We start from the raw sequence: 18,778 nt of genomic DNA on the forward strand, positions 1-18,778 counted from the left end.
GACCTGCAGGACAGTCGAACAGACCCTGGAAGGGGGAGTGGGAATGGAGGAGACAAGAAAACACGAGAAATGGAGACAAGACAAATAGCCTGATCAAGTCTCGTTTAATGGTGGCAGTGCAATGCCTTATATAGGCTGGCAGGGGAAGAGGTTGGGCCAGGGCGGTGAAGGGGGGCTGGGTCTTCTCAAATTACAATCGCGCATGCGCCGTGGGTTTGTACTTTTCCCAGGCGCAGGATCGCGCCTGCGCCCTAGGCTGCATATCTTCCTGGGCGGGAAAATGTTTGCGCGCGCAGGAAAGGTTGGCGCGCGCAGGAACAGTTTAGGCGCGCGCGGGAAAAACTTAGGCACACGCGGGAAAAGCTTTGGGCGCGCGGGAACAGTTTAGGCGTGCGGGGGAAGGGTTTGTAATAAAGAACCCGGAAATGTGCCGTCTTGTCTCCGCTTTGCGGAGATCAAGGAACAGAGGTCGGCTAATTCCGGGCCTCATGGCTCTGGACAGATCAGAGAGATACAGTCATGGAAGTCAGGTGTGGTATCAGGAATAATGTGGGAGGCTGGATTGAAGTCCAGGCCAGGAACAATGGTAATTGTGGGAGACTCAACAAAGATTGAGTATAGCTGAAGGAGCCGGGGAGCAGAAAGTATATGTGTCAGGTGTGAGGAAGTTATGAGAACTGTAGAGAGTGAGTTGAGCATAGTTTGTGATTTTGAGGGTCTCTAAAGTATTAGGGCGGCAGCAGCCACCACATGCAGACATGAGGGCTAGGCTAAAACAGTAAGGTCAAGTTGTTTGGACAGAAAGGCTACAGGGCACAGTCCTGGCTCTTGTGTAAGAACTTCAGCCACACAGCCCTGCACTTTGGCTCTGTGTAATGAAAAGGGGTTGGGATGAGTTAGGGAGAGCTAGTGTCGGGGCAGCTTCTAGGGCTGTTTTTAAGGAACAGAAAGAAGAGTGGGGAAAGGATTTAGGCTCTATGGGGTCAGCTAGGTTTGCTTTTGTGAGTTTACATAATGGTTTAGTCAGGATGGTAAAACTAGGTATCCAAAGGTGGAAATACCTAACCATGCATAGGAAGGAAAAGAGTCCATCAGGGTTATCTGAGTATTTACCTAGGTCTATTTTAATTTGCTTTAAGTATGAGAGAGAAAACCGTATGTGCACTCTGGCTGGGCCAAATTCTCCTCCTCCCACTGCTTGGAGGCGTCATAATCGGGGAATATTGGAACTCTGGTTCATTGTTTACCCCTTTGTCTATCCCCTCGTTGTTAACCCCTTTTTGACCTAATGGGTTGAAGAGGGGTCCTTATTAGTTGGGGAAGGAGTCAGGGGGGCACTGGGGAAGGGAGGTAGACTCTGAGGGCTTCCTATAGGGCATAAATCACACTTTTTACATAATTGTGAATTTTCTCTTAATGAAAAGAAAGTTTGTACATATGGCACTTCACTCCATTTGTCTTCTTTTCTACAAAAGAGATCTAACTGTAAGATGGTGTTATAATTTATACTTCCCTCAGGTGGCCAGGTTTCTCCCCCTTGAAGAGGATATTGTGGCCAGGCGGTACTGCAGAAGAATATAAGTCATTTCTTTCTTAGCATCTGAGGGTCAAGTTGGTCCCAATTCTCCAGAATACATCTTAGGGGCGTTTTTGCCTTGGGGGGAACATTTCCCATCTGAAAAAAGAACATAGGGATGCCAGCACCCCTAGTCATTTTCCGATGAGCATTAGCCATAGAGCGTCCTCTGTGGTCCTAATGCTTATTCCTTTCCAGGGTGCGTAACCACCCATGGACCTCTGGTTATTGGATTAGTTATGGTCACCGATGTAGCAGTCCTGCACCTGTTTTCCCACCTCTCTTAACCACAAAAAAAGGGGTCCAGGCTGCTGGATTCTAGTGGTCCTTTACCAGCGTGCCCAGCATTGCCTTTGCGCTCAGGGGTGAGTTCCTTTCCAGGGTGCATAATCACCCATGGACCTCTGCTTATCGGCGGATTAGTTACGCTTCCCGATGTAGCAATCCTGCACCTGTTTTCCCACCTTGACCACAAAGAAAGGGGTCTGGGCTGCTGGATTCTGGTGGTCCTTTACCAGCGTGCCCAATATTGTCTGTACACTCAGGGGTGACTCCTAGAGCTGAACTGGTCTCCTATTTCATAACAAACCAGCTGCCCCATCAAGATGCATTCCTATAAACAACAGTTCTTATGCAAATTCATTTCAGAGAGGGTGTAGCTAACCTTCTGAGTCAGGATTGAGATAGTCTTTTGATTCTGTAAGTGCTCTAAGGCTTGCCTGAATGCAAACAGCTCGCACATTTGAGGAGACCAATTATTAGGCAATTTTTTAACTCTGCTTCCACAAGAGTCTCCATATCCATTACTAGATACCCATTGGGCTTTTTTCTCAATCACCTGGGAGGAACCATCTATCATCCTGTCCTGAAGGGAGCTTCTCCTGGGTCTGGTCAACCTTCTATGGTAATTAAGATTTAAATTCTGTTGTTTTGTAGAAGGGGTTCGAGTTTGGGAGATGCGCCAGACACAGTCAGCAGGGAGAGCACATGTGTTTTCATGAAGAATTATGTTAAGCTAGGTAATGGATGAGGAAGAAATTTGGGCTTGACTGAAGTAATGGGGCTGTCCATGAAGCCTTGCGGCAGTACAGCCCAGGTAATTTGCTGAGCCTGATGGGTGCAAGGGTCATTCTCCAAGTGAAAGCAAAGAGAGGCCGGGACGAGGGGTGCAGGGGAATAGTGAAAAAAGCATCTTTCAGATCAAGAATGGAATAGTGAGTTGTGGAGGAAGGTATTGAGGACAAAAGAGTGCATGGGTTGGGCACCACAGGGTGGATAGGCAAAACAGTTTGGTATAGACAAATTGAAAGTGCCATTCTTTGGCCACTTGGAACAACTGTCGAGTTTGTGCTGGGGCCAAATGGTATTGCAGAAGAAAATAAGATGCTTAGATTTTAGGTCAGGCGAGAGTTGAAGAGGTTTTAAGTTCTTAAGAACACAGGGTAAGGGAGAAGAAGGAGGAATGGCGGGTGGAAGGTTGCCCATAGTGAAGGACGCAAGTTTTTTTTTTTTTTTTTTTNGAGATGCGCCAGACACAGTCAGCAGGGAGAGCACATGTGTTTTCATGAAGAATTATGTTAAGCTAGGTAATGGATGAGGAAGAAATTTGGGCTTGACTGAAGTAATGGGGGCTGTCCATGAAGCCTTGCGGCAGTACAGCCCAGGTAATTTGCTGAGCCTGATGGGTGCAAGGGTCATTCTCCAAGTGAAAGCAAAGAGAGGCCGGGACGAGGGGTGCAGGGGAATAGTGAAAAAAGCATCTTTCAGATCAAGAATGGAATAGTGAGTTGTGGAGGAAGGTATTGAGGACAAAAGAGTGCATGGGTTGGGCACCACAGGGTGGATAGGCAAAACAGTTTGGTATAGACAAATTGAAAGTGCCATTCTTTGGCCACTTGGAACAACTGTCGAGTTTGTGCTGGGGCCAAATGGTATTGCAGAAGAAAATAAGATGCTTAGATTTTAGGTCAGGCGAGAGTTGAAGAGGTTTTAAGTTCTTAAGAACACAGGGTAAGGGAGAAGAAGGAGGAATGGCGGGGGGAAGGTTGCCCATAGTGAAGGACGCAAGTTTTTTTTTTTTTTTTTTTCTAAGGACGCAAGTTTGAAGAGAAGGGTAGAGACATGGAGAAGAGGGTGGGGAGCAGCCCTGGGCTGCAACGTGGATGAGCAGCCAAAGCAGGCGTCCCCGCAATTGACTTGTCACCAACGGAATGTGGGTGAATGATCAAGGCAGGCGTCCCCGCGGAGATCAGACACCAGTGGAATGTGGGTGAATAATCAGAGAGGTGTCCCGCAATGATTGAACACCAAGGGAAGGCTGCCTTCCCGAATCCGTGACTGGCGCCGGAGTTTTGGGTCCACGGATAAAACGTGTCTCCTTTGTCTACCAGAAAATGAAAGGAATTGAAATTAACAGAAGAGAGAGATTGAAGGGTGGCACCAGGATTGAAAGGAGAAAGAGGTTGGGGGATACTGAGAGAGGTTGGAGAAGAGTAAAAAGAGGTGGCTTACCCGATTTAAAATTAGTGAGATGTTCCTTGGGCTGGTTGGTCTGAGGACCCGAGGTCATAGGTGGATCTCTTCATGGAGTGAAGATGAGGACAGCGGACTGGTCTCCTGAAGGAGTCCCACTGACCCGGTCTTCGGCACCAAATGTTTCACACATCCATGTGAAGAGACCACCAAACAGGCTTTGTGTGAGCAACATGGCTGTTTATTTCACCTGGGTACAAGCGGGCTGAGTCTGAAAAAGGAGTCAGCAAAGGGTGGTGGGATTATCATTGGTTCTTACAGGTTTTGGGGTAGGCGGCGAAGTTTAGAGCAATGTTTTGGGGAGAGGGGGTGGATCTCACGACGTTCATTCTCAAGGGTGGGGAGAATTATAAAGAACCCTCTTAAGGGTAGGGGAGATTACAAAGTACATTGATCAGTTAGGATGGGGCAGAAACAAATCACAATGGTGGAATGTCATCAGTTAAGGCTATTTTCACTTATTTTGTGGATCTTCAGTTGCTTCAGGCCATCTGGATGTATACGTGCAGGTCACTGGGGGTATGATGGATTAGCTTGGGCTCAGAGGCCTGACAGATATACTCTAATACACTATAGATAAGTCAAAATGGGATACTAAAAAATGTTCACATAATTCACAGAAGGCAGAAAAAGGAAAATAATAGAATAAAAAGCAGAGAGAACAAATAGAAAACAGATAATAAAATGACAAACTTAAACCCTAACATAAATAAATACTATGGTAGGCTGAACAATGGCTCCCCAAAAGATGTTCATGTCCTAATCCCTGGGACCGGGGAATATTACCTTATATAGCAAAAGAGACTTTGCAAATGTGGTCAAGAATCTTGAAATGGGGAGGTTATCTTGGATTGTCTGGGTAGGTCCAATGTAATCACAAGGGTCCTTATATGAGAGATGTGAGAGAAGTCACAGACAAAAAAAAGACAATGTGATAACGGAATCAGAGGGCCAGAGAAAGATACTTGAAGATGCTATGCGTCTGGCTTTGAAGTTGGAGGAAAGGGGCTACAAACCAAGGTATATAGGTAGCCTCTACAAGCTGAAAAGACAAGGAAATAAATTCTCCCTTAGAACCTCCAGAAGGAGCTAGCCCTGCCAAATCTTGACCTTAATCCAGTGAAACATTTCAGACTTCTGGCCTTGAGAACTATAAGATAATACATTTGTGTTGTTTTGAGCTACTAAGTTTGTAGTAATTTATTACAGCAGCAATAGGAAACTAACATAATTACATTCAATGGAAATTGTCTAAACATACAAATTGAGACAGAGACTGGCTTTAAATAGCAATTTTAAAAACCTCAACTATATGTTGTGTACAGGAACCTCATTTCAAATCTAATGATATAGGCTGAGTGTAGTGGCTCATGCTTGTAATCCCAGTGCTTTGGGAGGCTGAGTTGGGAGGATTGCTTGAGGCCAGGAGTTTGAGACCACCCTGGAAAACATAGTGAGACCCTGTCCCCAAAAATCCTCAAACAGTGATGTAGATAAATTAAGCATAAAAGGATAAACAATAAGAGCTTATGAACCAATAAGAGTAAGCTGGAGTAGCTGTGTTAATATTAGACAAAGAAGACTCCAGAGCAAAGAAAATCAGTTGAGACAAAGAGAAACATTAAATAACAATAACAGGGTTAATTCACCAAGGAGACATATCAGTTCTAAGTGTGTTTACACTAAACAACACAGCTTTGCAAGATAATGAAGCAAAAACTATCAGAGCCGAAGGGAGATGCAGACAAATTCATACTTACTTACATTTGGGTGTGTCTCACCCCTATGTCATATCAATAGAAAGATAACAGGAAAATCTGGCCAGGTGTGGTGGCTCTTGGCTCACTCCTATAATCCCAGCACTTTGGGAAGCCAAGGCTGACAAATCACTTGAAGTCAGTAGTTTTGAGACCAGCCTGGCCAACATGGCGAAACCCTGCCTCTACTAAAAATACAAAAATTAGCTGGGTGTGGTGGTGCATGCCTGTAATCTGAGCTACTTGGGAGGCTGAAACAGGAGAATCGCTTGGACAGCGGAGACAGAGGTTGCAGTGAGCCGAGATTGGACCACTGCACTACAGCCTGGGCAACAGAGCAAGACTCTGTCTCAAAAAAAAGAAAGAAAGATAACAGGAAAATTTCTAAACACTTAGAAATGATCAATACATTACTAAATATTCCTCTAATGAAAGATGAAGTCACAGGGAAATTTGAAAATATATTGAACTGAATGAAAATAAAAATATAACTTATTACCTGGGCACAGTGGCTCATACCTGTAATCCCAGCACTTTGGGAGGCCGAGAGAGGCAGATCACCTGAGGTCAGGAGTTCAAGACCAGCCTGGTCAACATGGTGAAACCCCGTCTCTACTGAAAATTAAAAAATTAGCCAAGTGTGGTGGTGCACGCCTGTAATCCCAGTTACAGGGAGGCCCATGCAGACCCTGTTTTAACGTCCTTTTGGCAGCAGACTGTTGTTTTGTCCCATACGTTCAGGTCTCTGAGCCAGTGTAGAATCCATCATGGTTTGGTGTGGCCCGCCTGGGACTGTTCAATATTGGCATAGTTTTTTTTGTGTGTGTGACATTCATGTTTTGTCGTGTTCATTCCTTTCTCCGAATCCTATCATTGTGTTCTTGCAGCTGTGTAATATGAGTGGTGCAGTTTTAGATACGTGTGAGGGGGATTTTCAGGGTAAGCTGGCCCTGGCCTCGCCTCTCCACCCTGATAGCTAGCCAGGCCAGCTGCCCAATCCTCCCCTCTGCTCCTCCTCTCTGCATGTGGCTCAGACCATCCACATGGCTGGTTCATTTGCCAGCCTTCCCCAGCCTTCCCCAGCCTCAGCAAGGATGAGTTGATCCATGAGCTTATTTGGCTTTGGGGGATCCCTGGCCTTTTTTTTCTCTTCATTAGGAGGAGCTGGGGGAGAACCCAGTCAGCCCCTTTTCCCCACCTTTTCTTTCGCTAGAATCATGTCTGTATGTCCACAAGTACCCAGTGTTTAGCTTCCATTTATAAGTGAGAACTTGCAGTATTTGGTTTTCTGTTCCTGCATTAGTTCGCTTAGGATAATGGCCTCCAGCTGCATCCATGTTGCTGCAAAAGACATGATTTTGTTCTTTTTTGTGCTGCACAGTACTCCATGGTGTATATGTACTGCATTTTCTTTATCCAGACCACCATTGATGGGCACCTTAGCTAGATTCCATGTCTTTACTATTGTGAATATTGCAAGCACATGTGTCCTTTTGGTAGAAAGATTTGTTTTATTTTGGATATGTACCCAGTAATGGGATTGAAACTCTATATTCAATGACATGACATGGGTAGCTTGATATTGGCCATGGTAGGAAAATTTACATCATGGAAATCAGCAAACCAGGCTCCACACACACCCCTGACAGCCAACAGTTAAACATTTACCATCTCATCACTGGACATATAGGATAACTTCAAGTTTTTGGAAATATGCACTTCTAAATAACCCACAGGTCACCAAGGCAGGCAGATCACTTGAGGCCAGGAGTTCGAGACCAGCCTGCACAAAATGGCAAAACTCCATCTCTACAAAAATTAAAAAAATATATATATAGCCAGGTGTGGTGGTGTGTCTGTAGTCCTGGCTACTAGAGAGGCTCAGATGGGAGGATCATGTGAGCATGGGAGGTCGAGGCTGCAGTGAGCTGTGATTGTGCCACTGCACTCCAGCCTGGGTGACAGTGAGAGTCTGTCTCAATAAATAAATACATACAGATCTAAATAAATAAATAATCAACCCACAGGTCAAAGAATAAATCACAAAGGAAATTAGAAAATAGTTTGAACTTGTCGGGCGCGGTGGCTCACGCCTGTAATCCCAGCACTTTGGGAAGCAGAGGTGGGCGGATCACGAGGTCAGGAGATTGAGACCATCCTGGTGAACATGGTGAAGCCCCATCTCTACTAAAAATACAAAAAAATTAGCCAGATGTGGTGGTGGGCACCTGTAGTCCCAGCTTCTCAGGAGGCTGAGGCAGGAGAATGGCATGAACTTGGGAGGTGGCGGAGCTTGCAGTGAGCAGAGATCATGCCACTGCACTCCAGCCTGGGCAACAGAGCGAGACTCTGTCTCAAAAAAAAAAAAAAAAAAGAAAATAGTTTGAACTTAATGGTAATGATAGCAAAACAAATCAAAGTGTGTGGGATTAGCTAAATTATTTTCTAGAGAAAAGTTTATAGCTATAAATGCTTATATTGGAAAATAAGAGACCTCTAAAATCAATGATCTAAGATTCTACCTTAAGAAGCTAGAACAAGAAAATCCAATTAAACCCAAAATAAGTAAAAGGAAATAAATAATAGCCCAGAATAGAAATCAATGAAATAGAAAACAGACAAAAATAGAGACAATCAATGAGACCAACAGCTGTTTCTTTCAGAAGATCAATGAAACAGATAAATCTGATCAGGAAAAAAAGAAGTCACATTACCAATATCACAAATGAGAGAGAGGATATCACTGAAAATCTTATAAATATTAAAAAGATAATAAGGAGAAGTTATGAACAACTTAATGCCAACAAATTTAACAACCTAAATGAAATGTATGAATACCTTGACAGACATAAACTAACAAAGCTTACTCAGGAAGAAACAATCTGAACAGCCCTGTATCTCCTAAGGAGGTTAAATGTGTAATAAAAACCTCTTACAAAGAAAACTTCAGGCCCAAAAGGCTTTATTAGTGTATTTTATTAAATATTTAAGGAAGAAATAATTCCAATCATACCACATGTTCAAAAAATAGAGAAAAAGAGAACAGTAATCACCCTGGTATCAAAACCAGACAAAGTCATCCCAAAGAAAGAAGAGTACATACAAATAACTTTCATAAGCCTGGATACAATACTTCTTTATTTATTTAATTTTATTATTATTTTTCTTTTTTAAGAGACAAGGTTTTGTTATGTTGCCCAGGCTGGTCTCAATCTCCTAGCCTCAAGTGATCCTCCCACCTCAGCTTCCCAAATAGCTGGGATTATAGGCATGAGGCACCACACCAGGTTAGACACAATAATTCTTAAATATTAGCCAATCGATTTCAGCAACATATAGAAAAGATAATATATTTAAGCAGGTTGTAAGATCAGTTTCACATTTGAAAATCAATGTCATTTACCACTGGGATAGCTAAAATTAAAAAGATTGATAAGACAAATTTATAACAAGGATGTGGAGTAACTGGAACTCTCAAACATTCCTGGTGAGAATGCAAAATGGTGCAACCACTTGAGAAAACTGGTAAGTTTTTTCTTTTTTTTTCATATACTTACATGGCCTTCCAATAAATGGCAATTTTTAAAGGTTATTTTTCTTTTCTATTCTCTTTTTTTAAGACAGAGTCTCGCTGTGTTACCCAGGCCAGAGTGCAGTGGCAAAATCATGGCTCACTGCAACTTCTACCTCCAAGGCTCAAGCAGTCCTCCCACCTCAGTCCTTCAACAGTGGCTGGGACTACAGGTGTGCAACACCACACCTGGCTAATTTTTGTTTTAGTAGAGATGAGGTCTCACCATGTTTCTCAGGCTGGTCTTGAACTCCTGAGCTCAAGCTGTCCTCTTACCTTGGCCTCCCAAAGTGCTGGGATCACAGGCGTGAGTCACCTTGCCCAACCTCATATTTTTATTTATTTATTTTTTTTGAGACAGAGTCTTGCTGTGTTGCCCAGGCTGGAGTGCAGTGGCATAGTCTGGGCTCACTGCAAGCTCCGCCTCCTGGGTTCACGCCATTCTCCTGCCTCAGCCTCCCGAGTAGCTGGGACTACAGGTGCCTGCCACCATGCTTGGCTAATTTTTTGTATTTTTAGTAGAGATGGGGTTTCACCGTGTTAGCTAGGATGGTCTCGATCTCCTGACCTCATGATCCACCCGCCTGGCCTCCCAAAATGTTGGGATTCCAGGCGTGAGCCACCACACCTGGCCCCAACCCCTTATTTTTTTTACTGATTATATAGCGTTTGTATGTATTTATGGAGTGATATTTTGTTACATGCATTTAAAATGTGGATTGCTTCAGAAATCTGTGAGTCATCCTTGTGCAGGGGCCACGCTAATCTCTGTGCTGTTCCAGTTTTAGTATATGTGCTACTAAAGTGAGGACAAAATTGCCAAGTTTTGAAATAAGCTTGACATACAAACACATGCCAGCAGTTTCATTCCTAGATCTTAACCCAACTGAAACAAACATATCCTTGCAAAGATCTGTATGCAAATGTTTAAATAAAAAGATTTATTTATTTAAATAACTTAAAATAGGGATCTGTTTGATATTATCATGACTTGGACTAGCAGCACGGTTGTACTGGGGGGTCACAGTGACAGAAACTGTTTTGTCAGTTTAGCTTGTACTCTTTAAATTATTCAAAAATATAAACAAGTCTACCAAACAAGTCTGTCCTTCATGAAATATTTAGGGAATATGTTTATTATACTTTACAAAATGTGTCTCTTACAATAACCTTTAAATACCCAATGTAAGAAGTTTTATTTTTCGTTAAAATTTAATCTGTTTAGGACCAGGAGCTGCATTATCTATTCTAGACAAATTTCTTGAAGAATCCTCCAAACTGCAGTCTGATTCACAAGAACCCATTCTGACTACACAAACTTGGAATCCAAATATAAACCAAAAACCATCTAACACATTTATCAAGGAGATACCAACAAAGAAAGGTAACTAGAAATAAAGATTTCCACTTGGAAGAGGGGCATAAGCTAGACAAGAATGAAGACTCTTATGATGATGAAATGGCAATCCTGACTTGTTTGAAGTTGATAACTAGGCTCTGAAATCCAAACTCAATGGTGTAACTCAGTAAGCAAGGATTTTGTATTTAGCTCACAGAAGTAGCCAACTACAGACCTATGATTTCCTAACAGTTCTTCATTTTTAAAAAACATCTACAAACTGTGTTTCACCTTCAAGAAGATCTGAATACTTTTTAAAACCTTTTTATTTGGTTGTACTTGCATTTGGAACCACAAGTAGATTTACCTTGAGAACCTTTGAGTTCTCCTTTTTGGGGACCATTGCTAGAGAGCAGTCAATTGCTTTCTAGATTATGATCCCTCTCATGTATTAGATAAGAAGACTCTCTGCTACGTGAATGTATCTGAATTCCTTTCTTTTTTTTTTTTTTGAGATAGAGTCTTGCTCTGTCGCCAGGCTGGAGTGCTGTGGCGCGATCTTGGCTCACTGCAACCTCCGACTTCTTGGTTCAAGCGATTCTCCTGCCTCAGCCTCCCAAGTAGCTGGGATTACAGGCACGTGCCACCATGCCCAGATAATCTTTGTATTTTTAGTAGAGATGGGGTTTCACTGTGTTGGCCAGGATGGTCTCAAACTCCTGACCTCATTCATGATCCGCCTGCCTCGGCCTCCCAAAGTGCTGGGATTACAGGCATGAGCCACCGCGCCTGGACGAGTGTATCTGAATTTCTGACACTTTTTCTATTATATCCAATCTTCAATCCTTTTAATGTAATGTTTTCAGATGCATCAAAATGTCAAGATTCATCAGCTCTTCTGCATCCTGGCCTTTATTATGGTGTTTCTCAAACTACCACCATCTTCATGGAGACCATACGTTTCTTGATGAAAGTCAAGGCTGTGCAGGTCAGAATATTTGGAAAAGGGCAAGTAGATGGAAAGATTTTAGCAAACTCCTTATTCTATCCATAATGGTATCTTTCAAGCTTAGATATTTGTGAAACAGAAATCAAACATGCTTTTGAGAGCATACTTTAAGCCCAACGGGAAGAACATCCAAACATGAACCACTCTTTGCACATGGCAGCAGAAGACCTCACTGCAAGTTCTGCTCCCTGTAGAATACCAACAGAGCTAAATCAGACTCTAAGGCATATGTTGCCTGATATCACTTTATTATGGGAATTCATTTTGTGAGTGTTGGGGATTCACAGAAGCCAAATCCTTCCCTTCTTCCCTTCTAGGTTTGATCCAAGTAGAAACATACACAGTACTATATTGGGGAATAAAATATTAGCTTATTTTATTGGTAAAACTGGGCTGGAGAATGGAACTGGTCCCACAATTGACTTACCCATGCAGTCACAGGTAGAGCAGCTGAAGAACTGAAGTCTCCTCTCAGAGAGGAAGAGCATCCTAGGTGGTCTGCCTATCACATGGGAAGCAAGAAGTATATTCATGAGCAAGCAGTAGGAGAGAGCAAGATACAGGAGCCAAGAGTGTTTGGTTTTGATCCTGCCAAGTGCATGCCCTACTCGAGGGCAGGCAAACTCAAGAAAGGGCAAGAATTATCAACTGTGTGGGATTGAGCTATATTAAGCAGGAGCCTTTAACATATTAACCCTCCTCAAAATAGAAACAGACTCTCTTCTTCCACAGCTAAATAAGTCATTAGCACCCCCGGGTCAGAGACCCAGAAGGCAGGTAGAAAAAATAGCTGCGTTCCCTCTAGTATTCTCCTAAAAAGATGTAAGTGTAATGTAGAATTTTTTACATTATAGACTGAGATGGGAACAGTGGGAGATGAAAAGAAGGATTTACCTTCGACTTAAGAAGTGTATCTAACTTTGTTAAATTTGTAGGTCTTATAAAGTGTAAAAAGCAAAGATTTGGCCAGGCATGGTGGCTCACCCGCATAATTCCAGCACTTTTGAGAAGCCAAGGCAGGAGGATTGCTTTGAGGCCAGGAGGCTGCAGTAAGCCAAAACACACATTTATGTTTCTAAGATTTCAAGTCTAGATTGTTAGAAAGGCAGTTTTACCTCACTTAAGTTTCCTTACAATGTCAACTGCCTGAAAATGTTACCTCCTTTGTAAATGGGGTGGTTGATGATGTGCCTTTGTCTGCTGCATAATAAATACAGTCTAACACTCACCTAGTATGATGACTAGCAAGACCAGAGTTGTACAATATTGCAAGTTATTCACTTGGAAATGTCTTCATTTGGTGACTAGGTGAATAGCTGGTAATGAAACTATGAAGTGCAGAATGTTTGTAATTCACCCTTTACCTTTTGAAGTTGAGGATAATTATTTCATTCTGTAATACATTTCTAGTTGTTTATTATTAGAGGCAGAATCCTTCAACCAGAAAAGATACAATGCAGCCATTTATATGCTCCTTATAATCTGATTTTCCTTGCAGTATGTGCACAGAGTGCTTGCACATGAGCTGTTATGCCCTCAAGGAGGCCCCAGCTGTGAATATTACTTGGTGCTGGCTCAGACACACATTCTTAAGAAGGACTTTGCCAAGGCAGAGGAATACCTTCAACAAGCAGCCCAGATGGACTACCTGGTAATGACTTTTGCTAAAGCCTCTTGAGTCTGGAGAAGGGGCTTTATTTAAAGGTGGTGATGCCTCCCAGTTACTCGGGAGGGTGAGGCAGGAGAATCGCTTGAACCTGGGAGGCGGAGGTTGCAGTGAGTGGAGATTGCACCATTGCACTCCAGCCTGGGTGACAGTGCAAGACTCCGTCTCAAAAAAATAAAAATAAAGTAATCATGAGTTTTGCAAAGGGCAGAGAAAAGGATATATTTAGCTGATAGTGTTTATTTCAGTTTTTCTAGATTTCTTCTATTTTCTCATGTGAACAGTATCGGGGTTATGCTTGAATGTTTTTCTTAATATTTACTCCACAGCCAGAATGGCTTTGAAGAATGCAAGAAAGAAATCTGAGAGCAGACCTAGAAAAATGTCTCCCAGTACAATTAAATGGTTATGTTTCTGAGTGCTCTTAGAAAAGAAAACAGTTGATCTGAAAAGAGAAGAGAAAGGAAATGGACTTTATCTATCTAAATTTAAATGTTAAACAAAGATCATCAAGGTACTTTTAAATGCTACCTTATCCCATATACTACTTGTTTTTCACTTTCCCAGAACCCCAATGTCTGGGGCCTGAAGGGCCATCTCTATTTTCTGAGTGGAAATCATTCTGAGGCCAAAGCATGCTATGAACGAACCATTAGCTTTGTAGTGGATGCTTCTGAGATGCACTTCATCTTCCTGCGGCTGGGGCTCATCTATCTGGAAGAGAAAGAGGTGAGGGGTAGAGGATGTTGAGCAACCCCATGGTCTGGGACCTGATTGTAATTCAAGCATCAACATCCATCTGTGTGGACTAAAAATAGTATTATAATAATGACACTTTTACGTCCAAAGGTAAAGTGACTTGCCCAACATCAGACAACCAGTAATTAGTGGAAGCAGCATTCAAACTCAGGCAGGCTGAAACCAGAGTTTGTGATTTTAACCATTATGCTACTAAACAGTTCTTAAGAACTCAGTAAATGTTATGTTAGCTAAAATTGTATTCTCAGTAGTAGAAACGTCCTTGGCTTGACTTACCTAGCAGAAGGTATCATGGACTTCAAAAGGACTTATCTCCAAACTTTCTCCTAAACACAAAGTGTTCTATTTAATCTAGCTGAGGCTAACCCCATTCCATAGGGCACTCTGACCTGACCATGGAAGCAGCCCCTCCCCATATTTTGGGAAATATTCCGAGTTCTTTGAAAAAAAAAAACCAAACCTTCCTTTTATGGAAAATTTCAATACATACAAAGCAAAGAGAATAGTAGAATGAACCACCATGGACCCATCATCTCACTATAACAATTAACATTCTGCCAAAGGCCTTTTGACTCCCCTGCTTTTGTTTTGACTTTATTGTATTTTTCTCATCAGAACACCCAGTTGTCTTTTTATTTAATATTAAACAGCAACAGCAACAAGAAATTACAATGCTGTATGATGCAGTGGAAAGCTCACATAGGGCTTGACAGAAATCCCTATCCCACTGTAGTGAAGTATATAAGGAAAAGTTCTCTTTCTGATGTCATTGAAAGCTGCATCTTCAGAGCACTGCTGACTTAGGCAGACCCTGGGCAAGCAGGTCTTAGGCTGTTTGCTGAGGCTCAGCTATAGATGCATCTCATGTTGGAGGTACAGGACAAGAAATTGTCCCTTCAGGGATATGTCCTTTGAAAGTTTGTCTTTTGAGTTTTTCTAAAATTCTAAGATCTTTTACAACAAAGGGAATAGATTTCCAGAATGATGAGGCTGTATCAAGTACACCTTTTAGTCCAGAGATTGTAGGTTTGTCATGCCACCACATGATGTTGCATTTAAGTGAAAGAGGGTAATCCATGAAGTCGAGGTGGAATTCAGATAATCATGATGGTTGCCCCCGCTTTCAATGTAACTCCTTGCCTCAACTCTTACAGAGACTATAAATATCTTTGGAACTACTTCCAAGTGAAAGTCTGCCCTTTCATGTGATCTATCCATCTCCTCTCACCAATCTTCTTGCAATAACTCCCTTAAGGTAGACGTAAAAGTACAATTAAAGGTCTTGCTTAACTTAGATTGTTCTGGAGAGCAACTATCAGAGATCCCATGATCATCCCAGCAATACGGGGTTTGAAGCTTCTGGAATAGTAGCTTAGTGGTGCTTTCTTTCTACAGTATGAAAAGGCAAAGAAAACCTACATGCAAGCCTGTAAGAGATCACCTTCATGCCTTACCTGGCTAGGACTGGGAATCGCCTGCTATCGGGTAAGAGGATGAAGGCTTGAGACTAGGGCTGTGCATACAGCTGACCTTGATTCCTTGGCCTTCCAAGCATCCTGGGAGTTTGTAATGATGTTGGAATAGCAATCAGGGCTGTCTGCTGTAATGAGAAGTTGTTCTTCACAGGTGTTCAGCGAACTGAAGGTCACTTAACTCTAACTAGAAAAATAAAAGATCTTTTAAAAAAATCCCAGAAAAACCTGAACCAAGAAGCTATATAATAAAAAAATTTCATGTTATTTGGTATAGATACTCTTTTGTGATATTATCTGTAAGAAAAAGGTGATATGGGAGATGAAGAATCTATTCAAGTCAATTAAAGAAACTGACACTTACTAAGCACTGTGACCCTTCGGTATGGAGGAGGAGTTGCTGTAGCTTCTGGTAGAAGCTTTTGCTCTGCTTCTCCTAAAAACTCTTAACCTTCCCTCATTTCCTCCAGTCTTCAAAGAGGCAAACATCCTCTTGTTCCTGCGTAATTTCTTCAGGTGTATTATTGATTCCATGCCTCTCCTTTTCTTTGAATACCTTACTCACTTATGTATGTATGTATGTATGTATGTATGTATGTATGTATGTATGTATGTATTTATTTAAGAGGGAGTCTCGCTCTGTCTCCCAGGCTAGAGTGCAGTGGTGCAGTGGTGTCACCTCAGCTCACTGCAATCTCCGCCACCTGTGTTCAAGTGATCCTCCTGCCTCAGCCACCTGAGTAGCTGGGATTATAGGTGCCCACCACCATGCCAGGCTAATTTTTGTATTTTTAGTAGAGATGGGGTTTCACCATATTGGCCAGGCTGGTTTTGAACTCCTGACCTCAAGTGATCCACTTGCCTTAGCTTCCCAAAGTGCAGGGATTACAGGCATGAGCCACCTCACTTAGCCCCTCATTGCTATTTTTCAACCATAAAGATAATATGTGTTCATTATAGAAACTTTAGAAGAAGCCAGGAGCAGTGGCTCACACCTGTAATTCCAGCACTTTGGGACGCTGAGGCAGAAGGATCTCTTGAACCTAGGAGTTTGAGAGAAACCAACCTGGGCAACAGAGCAAGATCCACATCTCTACTAAAACATTAAAAATTAACCAGGCATGGTGGCATGTGCCTCTAGTCCCAGATACTTGGGAGGCTGAGGTGGGAGGATTGCTTGGTGGGAACACAGAAGTTAGAGGCTGCAGTGAGCAATGATCATGCCACTGCACTCCAGCCTGGGTGACAGAGCAAAACCTCATCTCTAAAAGGAAATAGACAGATACAAAATATGAAGAAAACATATACAGATACAAAATATGAAGAAAATAGACAGATACAAAATATGAAGAAAACATTAAAGTATCCATAACTCCACAAGTTGATGATAACCACTGTTAACATTGAATGCATTTTCCTCCTGTCTTTTTTTCATATATATGAAAGCAATTTTAATGTATAAAATGTAAATATTTACTGCTTTGTAACCTTTTTTCTACTTAACAGTATAGTATTGGTATCTTCTTACAGCTCTGTCACCCAGGCTGGAGTGCAGTGGCATCATCTCGACTCACTGCAACCTCCGCCTTCTGGGTTCAAGTGATTCTCCTGCCTCAGCCTCCTGAATAGCTGGGATTACAGGTGTGTGCCACCACACCCAGCTGATTTTTGTGTTTTTAGTAGAGACGGGGTCTCACCATGTTGGCTAGGCTGGTCTCTAACTCCTAACCTCAGGTGATCCTCCCACCGCAGCCTCCCAAAGTGCTGGGATTACAGGCATGAGCCACTGCACCGGCCTGTGTTTTGTTTTTCACACATCTGTCAGTGAGCTCTTTGAGGGCAGATATTGTATTTTATTTATTTACTTGAGACAGGGTCTTGCTGTCACCCAGGCTGGTGTACAGTGGCTTAATCTCAGCTCATTGCAATCCCTGCCTCCAGGGCTTGGTTGATCCTCCTGCCTCAGCCTCCTGAGTACCTGGGACTACAGGATTTTATTTTTTTATTCCCAGCATCTAGCATACTGCCTGACACAGAGCAAATCCTTGGCAAATGTAGGTTGATTAAATAATGAATCAATGTCTCAGAGACTTCAAAGTGTGGGCCAATCTTGTCTTCAGCCTAGAAACCCATTATTTAATTATTTTAAAGCAGAAAAAGTGGGCTGGACACGGTGGCTCACACCTGTAATCCCAACACTTTGGGAGGCCAAGGTGAGCAGATCACTTGAGGCCAGGGGTTTAAGACCATCTGGCCAACATGGTGAAACACCATCTGTACTAAAAATACAAAAATTAGCCGGCTGTGGTGGCAGGCACCTGTAATTCTAGCTACTCAGCAGGCTGATGGAGGAGAATCGATTAAACCTGGGAGGCAGAAGTTGCAGTGAGCCAAAATCACGCCATTGCACTCCAGCCTGGGCAGCACAGCGAGACTCTGTCAAAGAGGAGAGGTGAGGTGAGGTGGGGCGGGGCGGGGTGAGGTGAGGCGAAAAAGAAAAAAGAAAAGAAAAGAGAAAAGAAAAAAGAAAAGAAAAGAGAAAAGAAAAAAGAAAAGGAAAGAGAAAAGAAAAAAGAAAAGAGAGGGGAATGGGAGAGGGGAGAGAGAGGAGAGGAAAGGAAAGAGAGGAGAGGGGAGGAAAGAAAAGAGAAAAGAAAAGAAAAAAAAGAGAAGAGCTACTTCATTGGAGAAGGGAGAACCTTTTGGAATGTTTTACAAAGCAACAAAGCAAACTCACAGTTAGGAAGCAGCAACAATTTCCATGTGCCCAGAGCTCAGAGTGCACCCTAGAGTCTCTGAATACTGCACTGATTGGTCGGGATTGGGCTGTTAATAACTGATATTAGAGGAAAGAAAGCTTTCTGGACAATAGTATTTCAACAGGCAAATCAGACTTTTACCTCAGGAAAAGGATGCACAATGTAAATTTAAAAAGCTATAAATGTATCTGACAGCCCACAGTATGTGGAGAAATCACTGAATGATGCACACATGAGACTGAGTTCCTGTGAATTTCCAACCTTGCACCTGAAGCTCCATGGTTTATAGATGTCCTGATGGGACCGCTGTAGAGGGAAGGAAGAAAGGGGTATAAGTT

General features: G+C 42.5%; 1 protein-coding gene across 1 annotated transcript in view; it reads left to right on the top strand.

Annotated features, from left to right (window-relative positions):
• The window catches only part of CFAP70 (cilia and flagella associated protein 70), a 118,489-nt gene that overhangs the window by 81,781 nt on the left and 17,930 nt on the right, over positions 1-18,778 (top strand). The window contains exons 19-23 of the mRNA XM_017854515.1: positions 10,662-10,820; positions 11,642-11,763; positions 13,283-13,435; positions 14,018-14,179; positions 15,605-15,694. Coding sequence (XP_017710004.1) covers positions 10,662-10,820; positions 11,642-11,763; positions 13,283-13,435; positions 14,018-14,179; positions 15,605-15,694 — 686 coding nt within the window. The remainder of the gene's footprint in view (positions 1-10,661; positions 10,821-11,641; positions 11,764-13,282; positions 13,436-14,017; positions 14,180-15,604; positions 15,695-18,778) is intronic.

This window comes from Rhinopithecus bieti, unplaced genomic scaffold (genome assembly GCF_001698545.2).
Source record: "Rhinopithecus bieti isolate Rb0 unplaced genomic scaffold, ASM169854v2 scaffold_36008, whole genome shotgun sequence".
In the NCBI taxonomy this organism is placed as follows: Eukaryota; Metazoa; Chordata; class Mammalia; order Primates; family Cercopithecidae; genus Rhinopithecus; species Rhinopithecus bieti.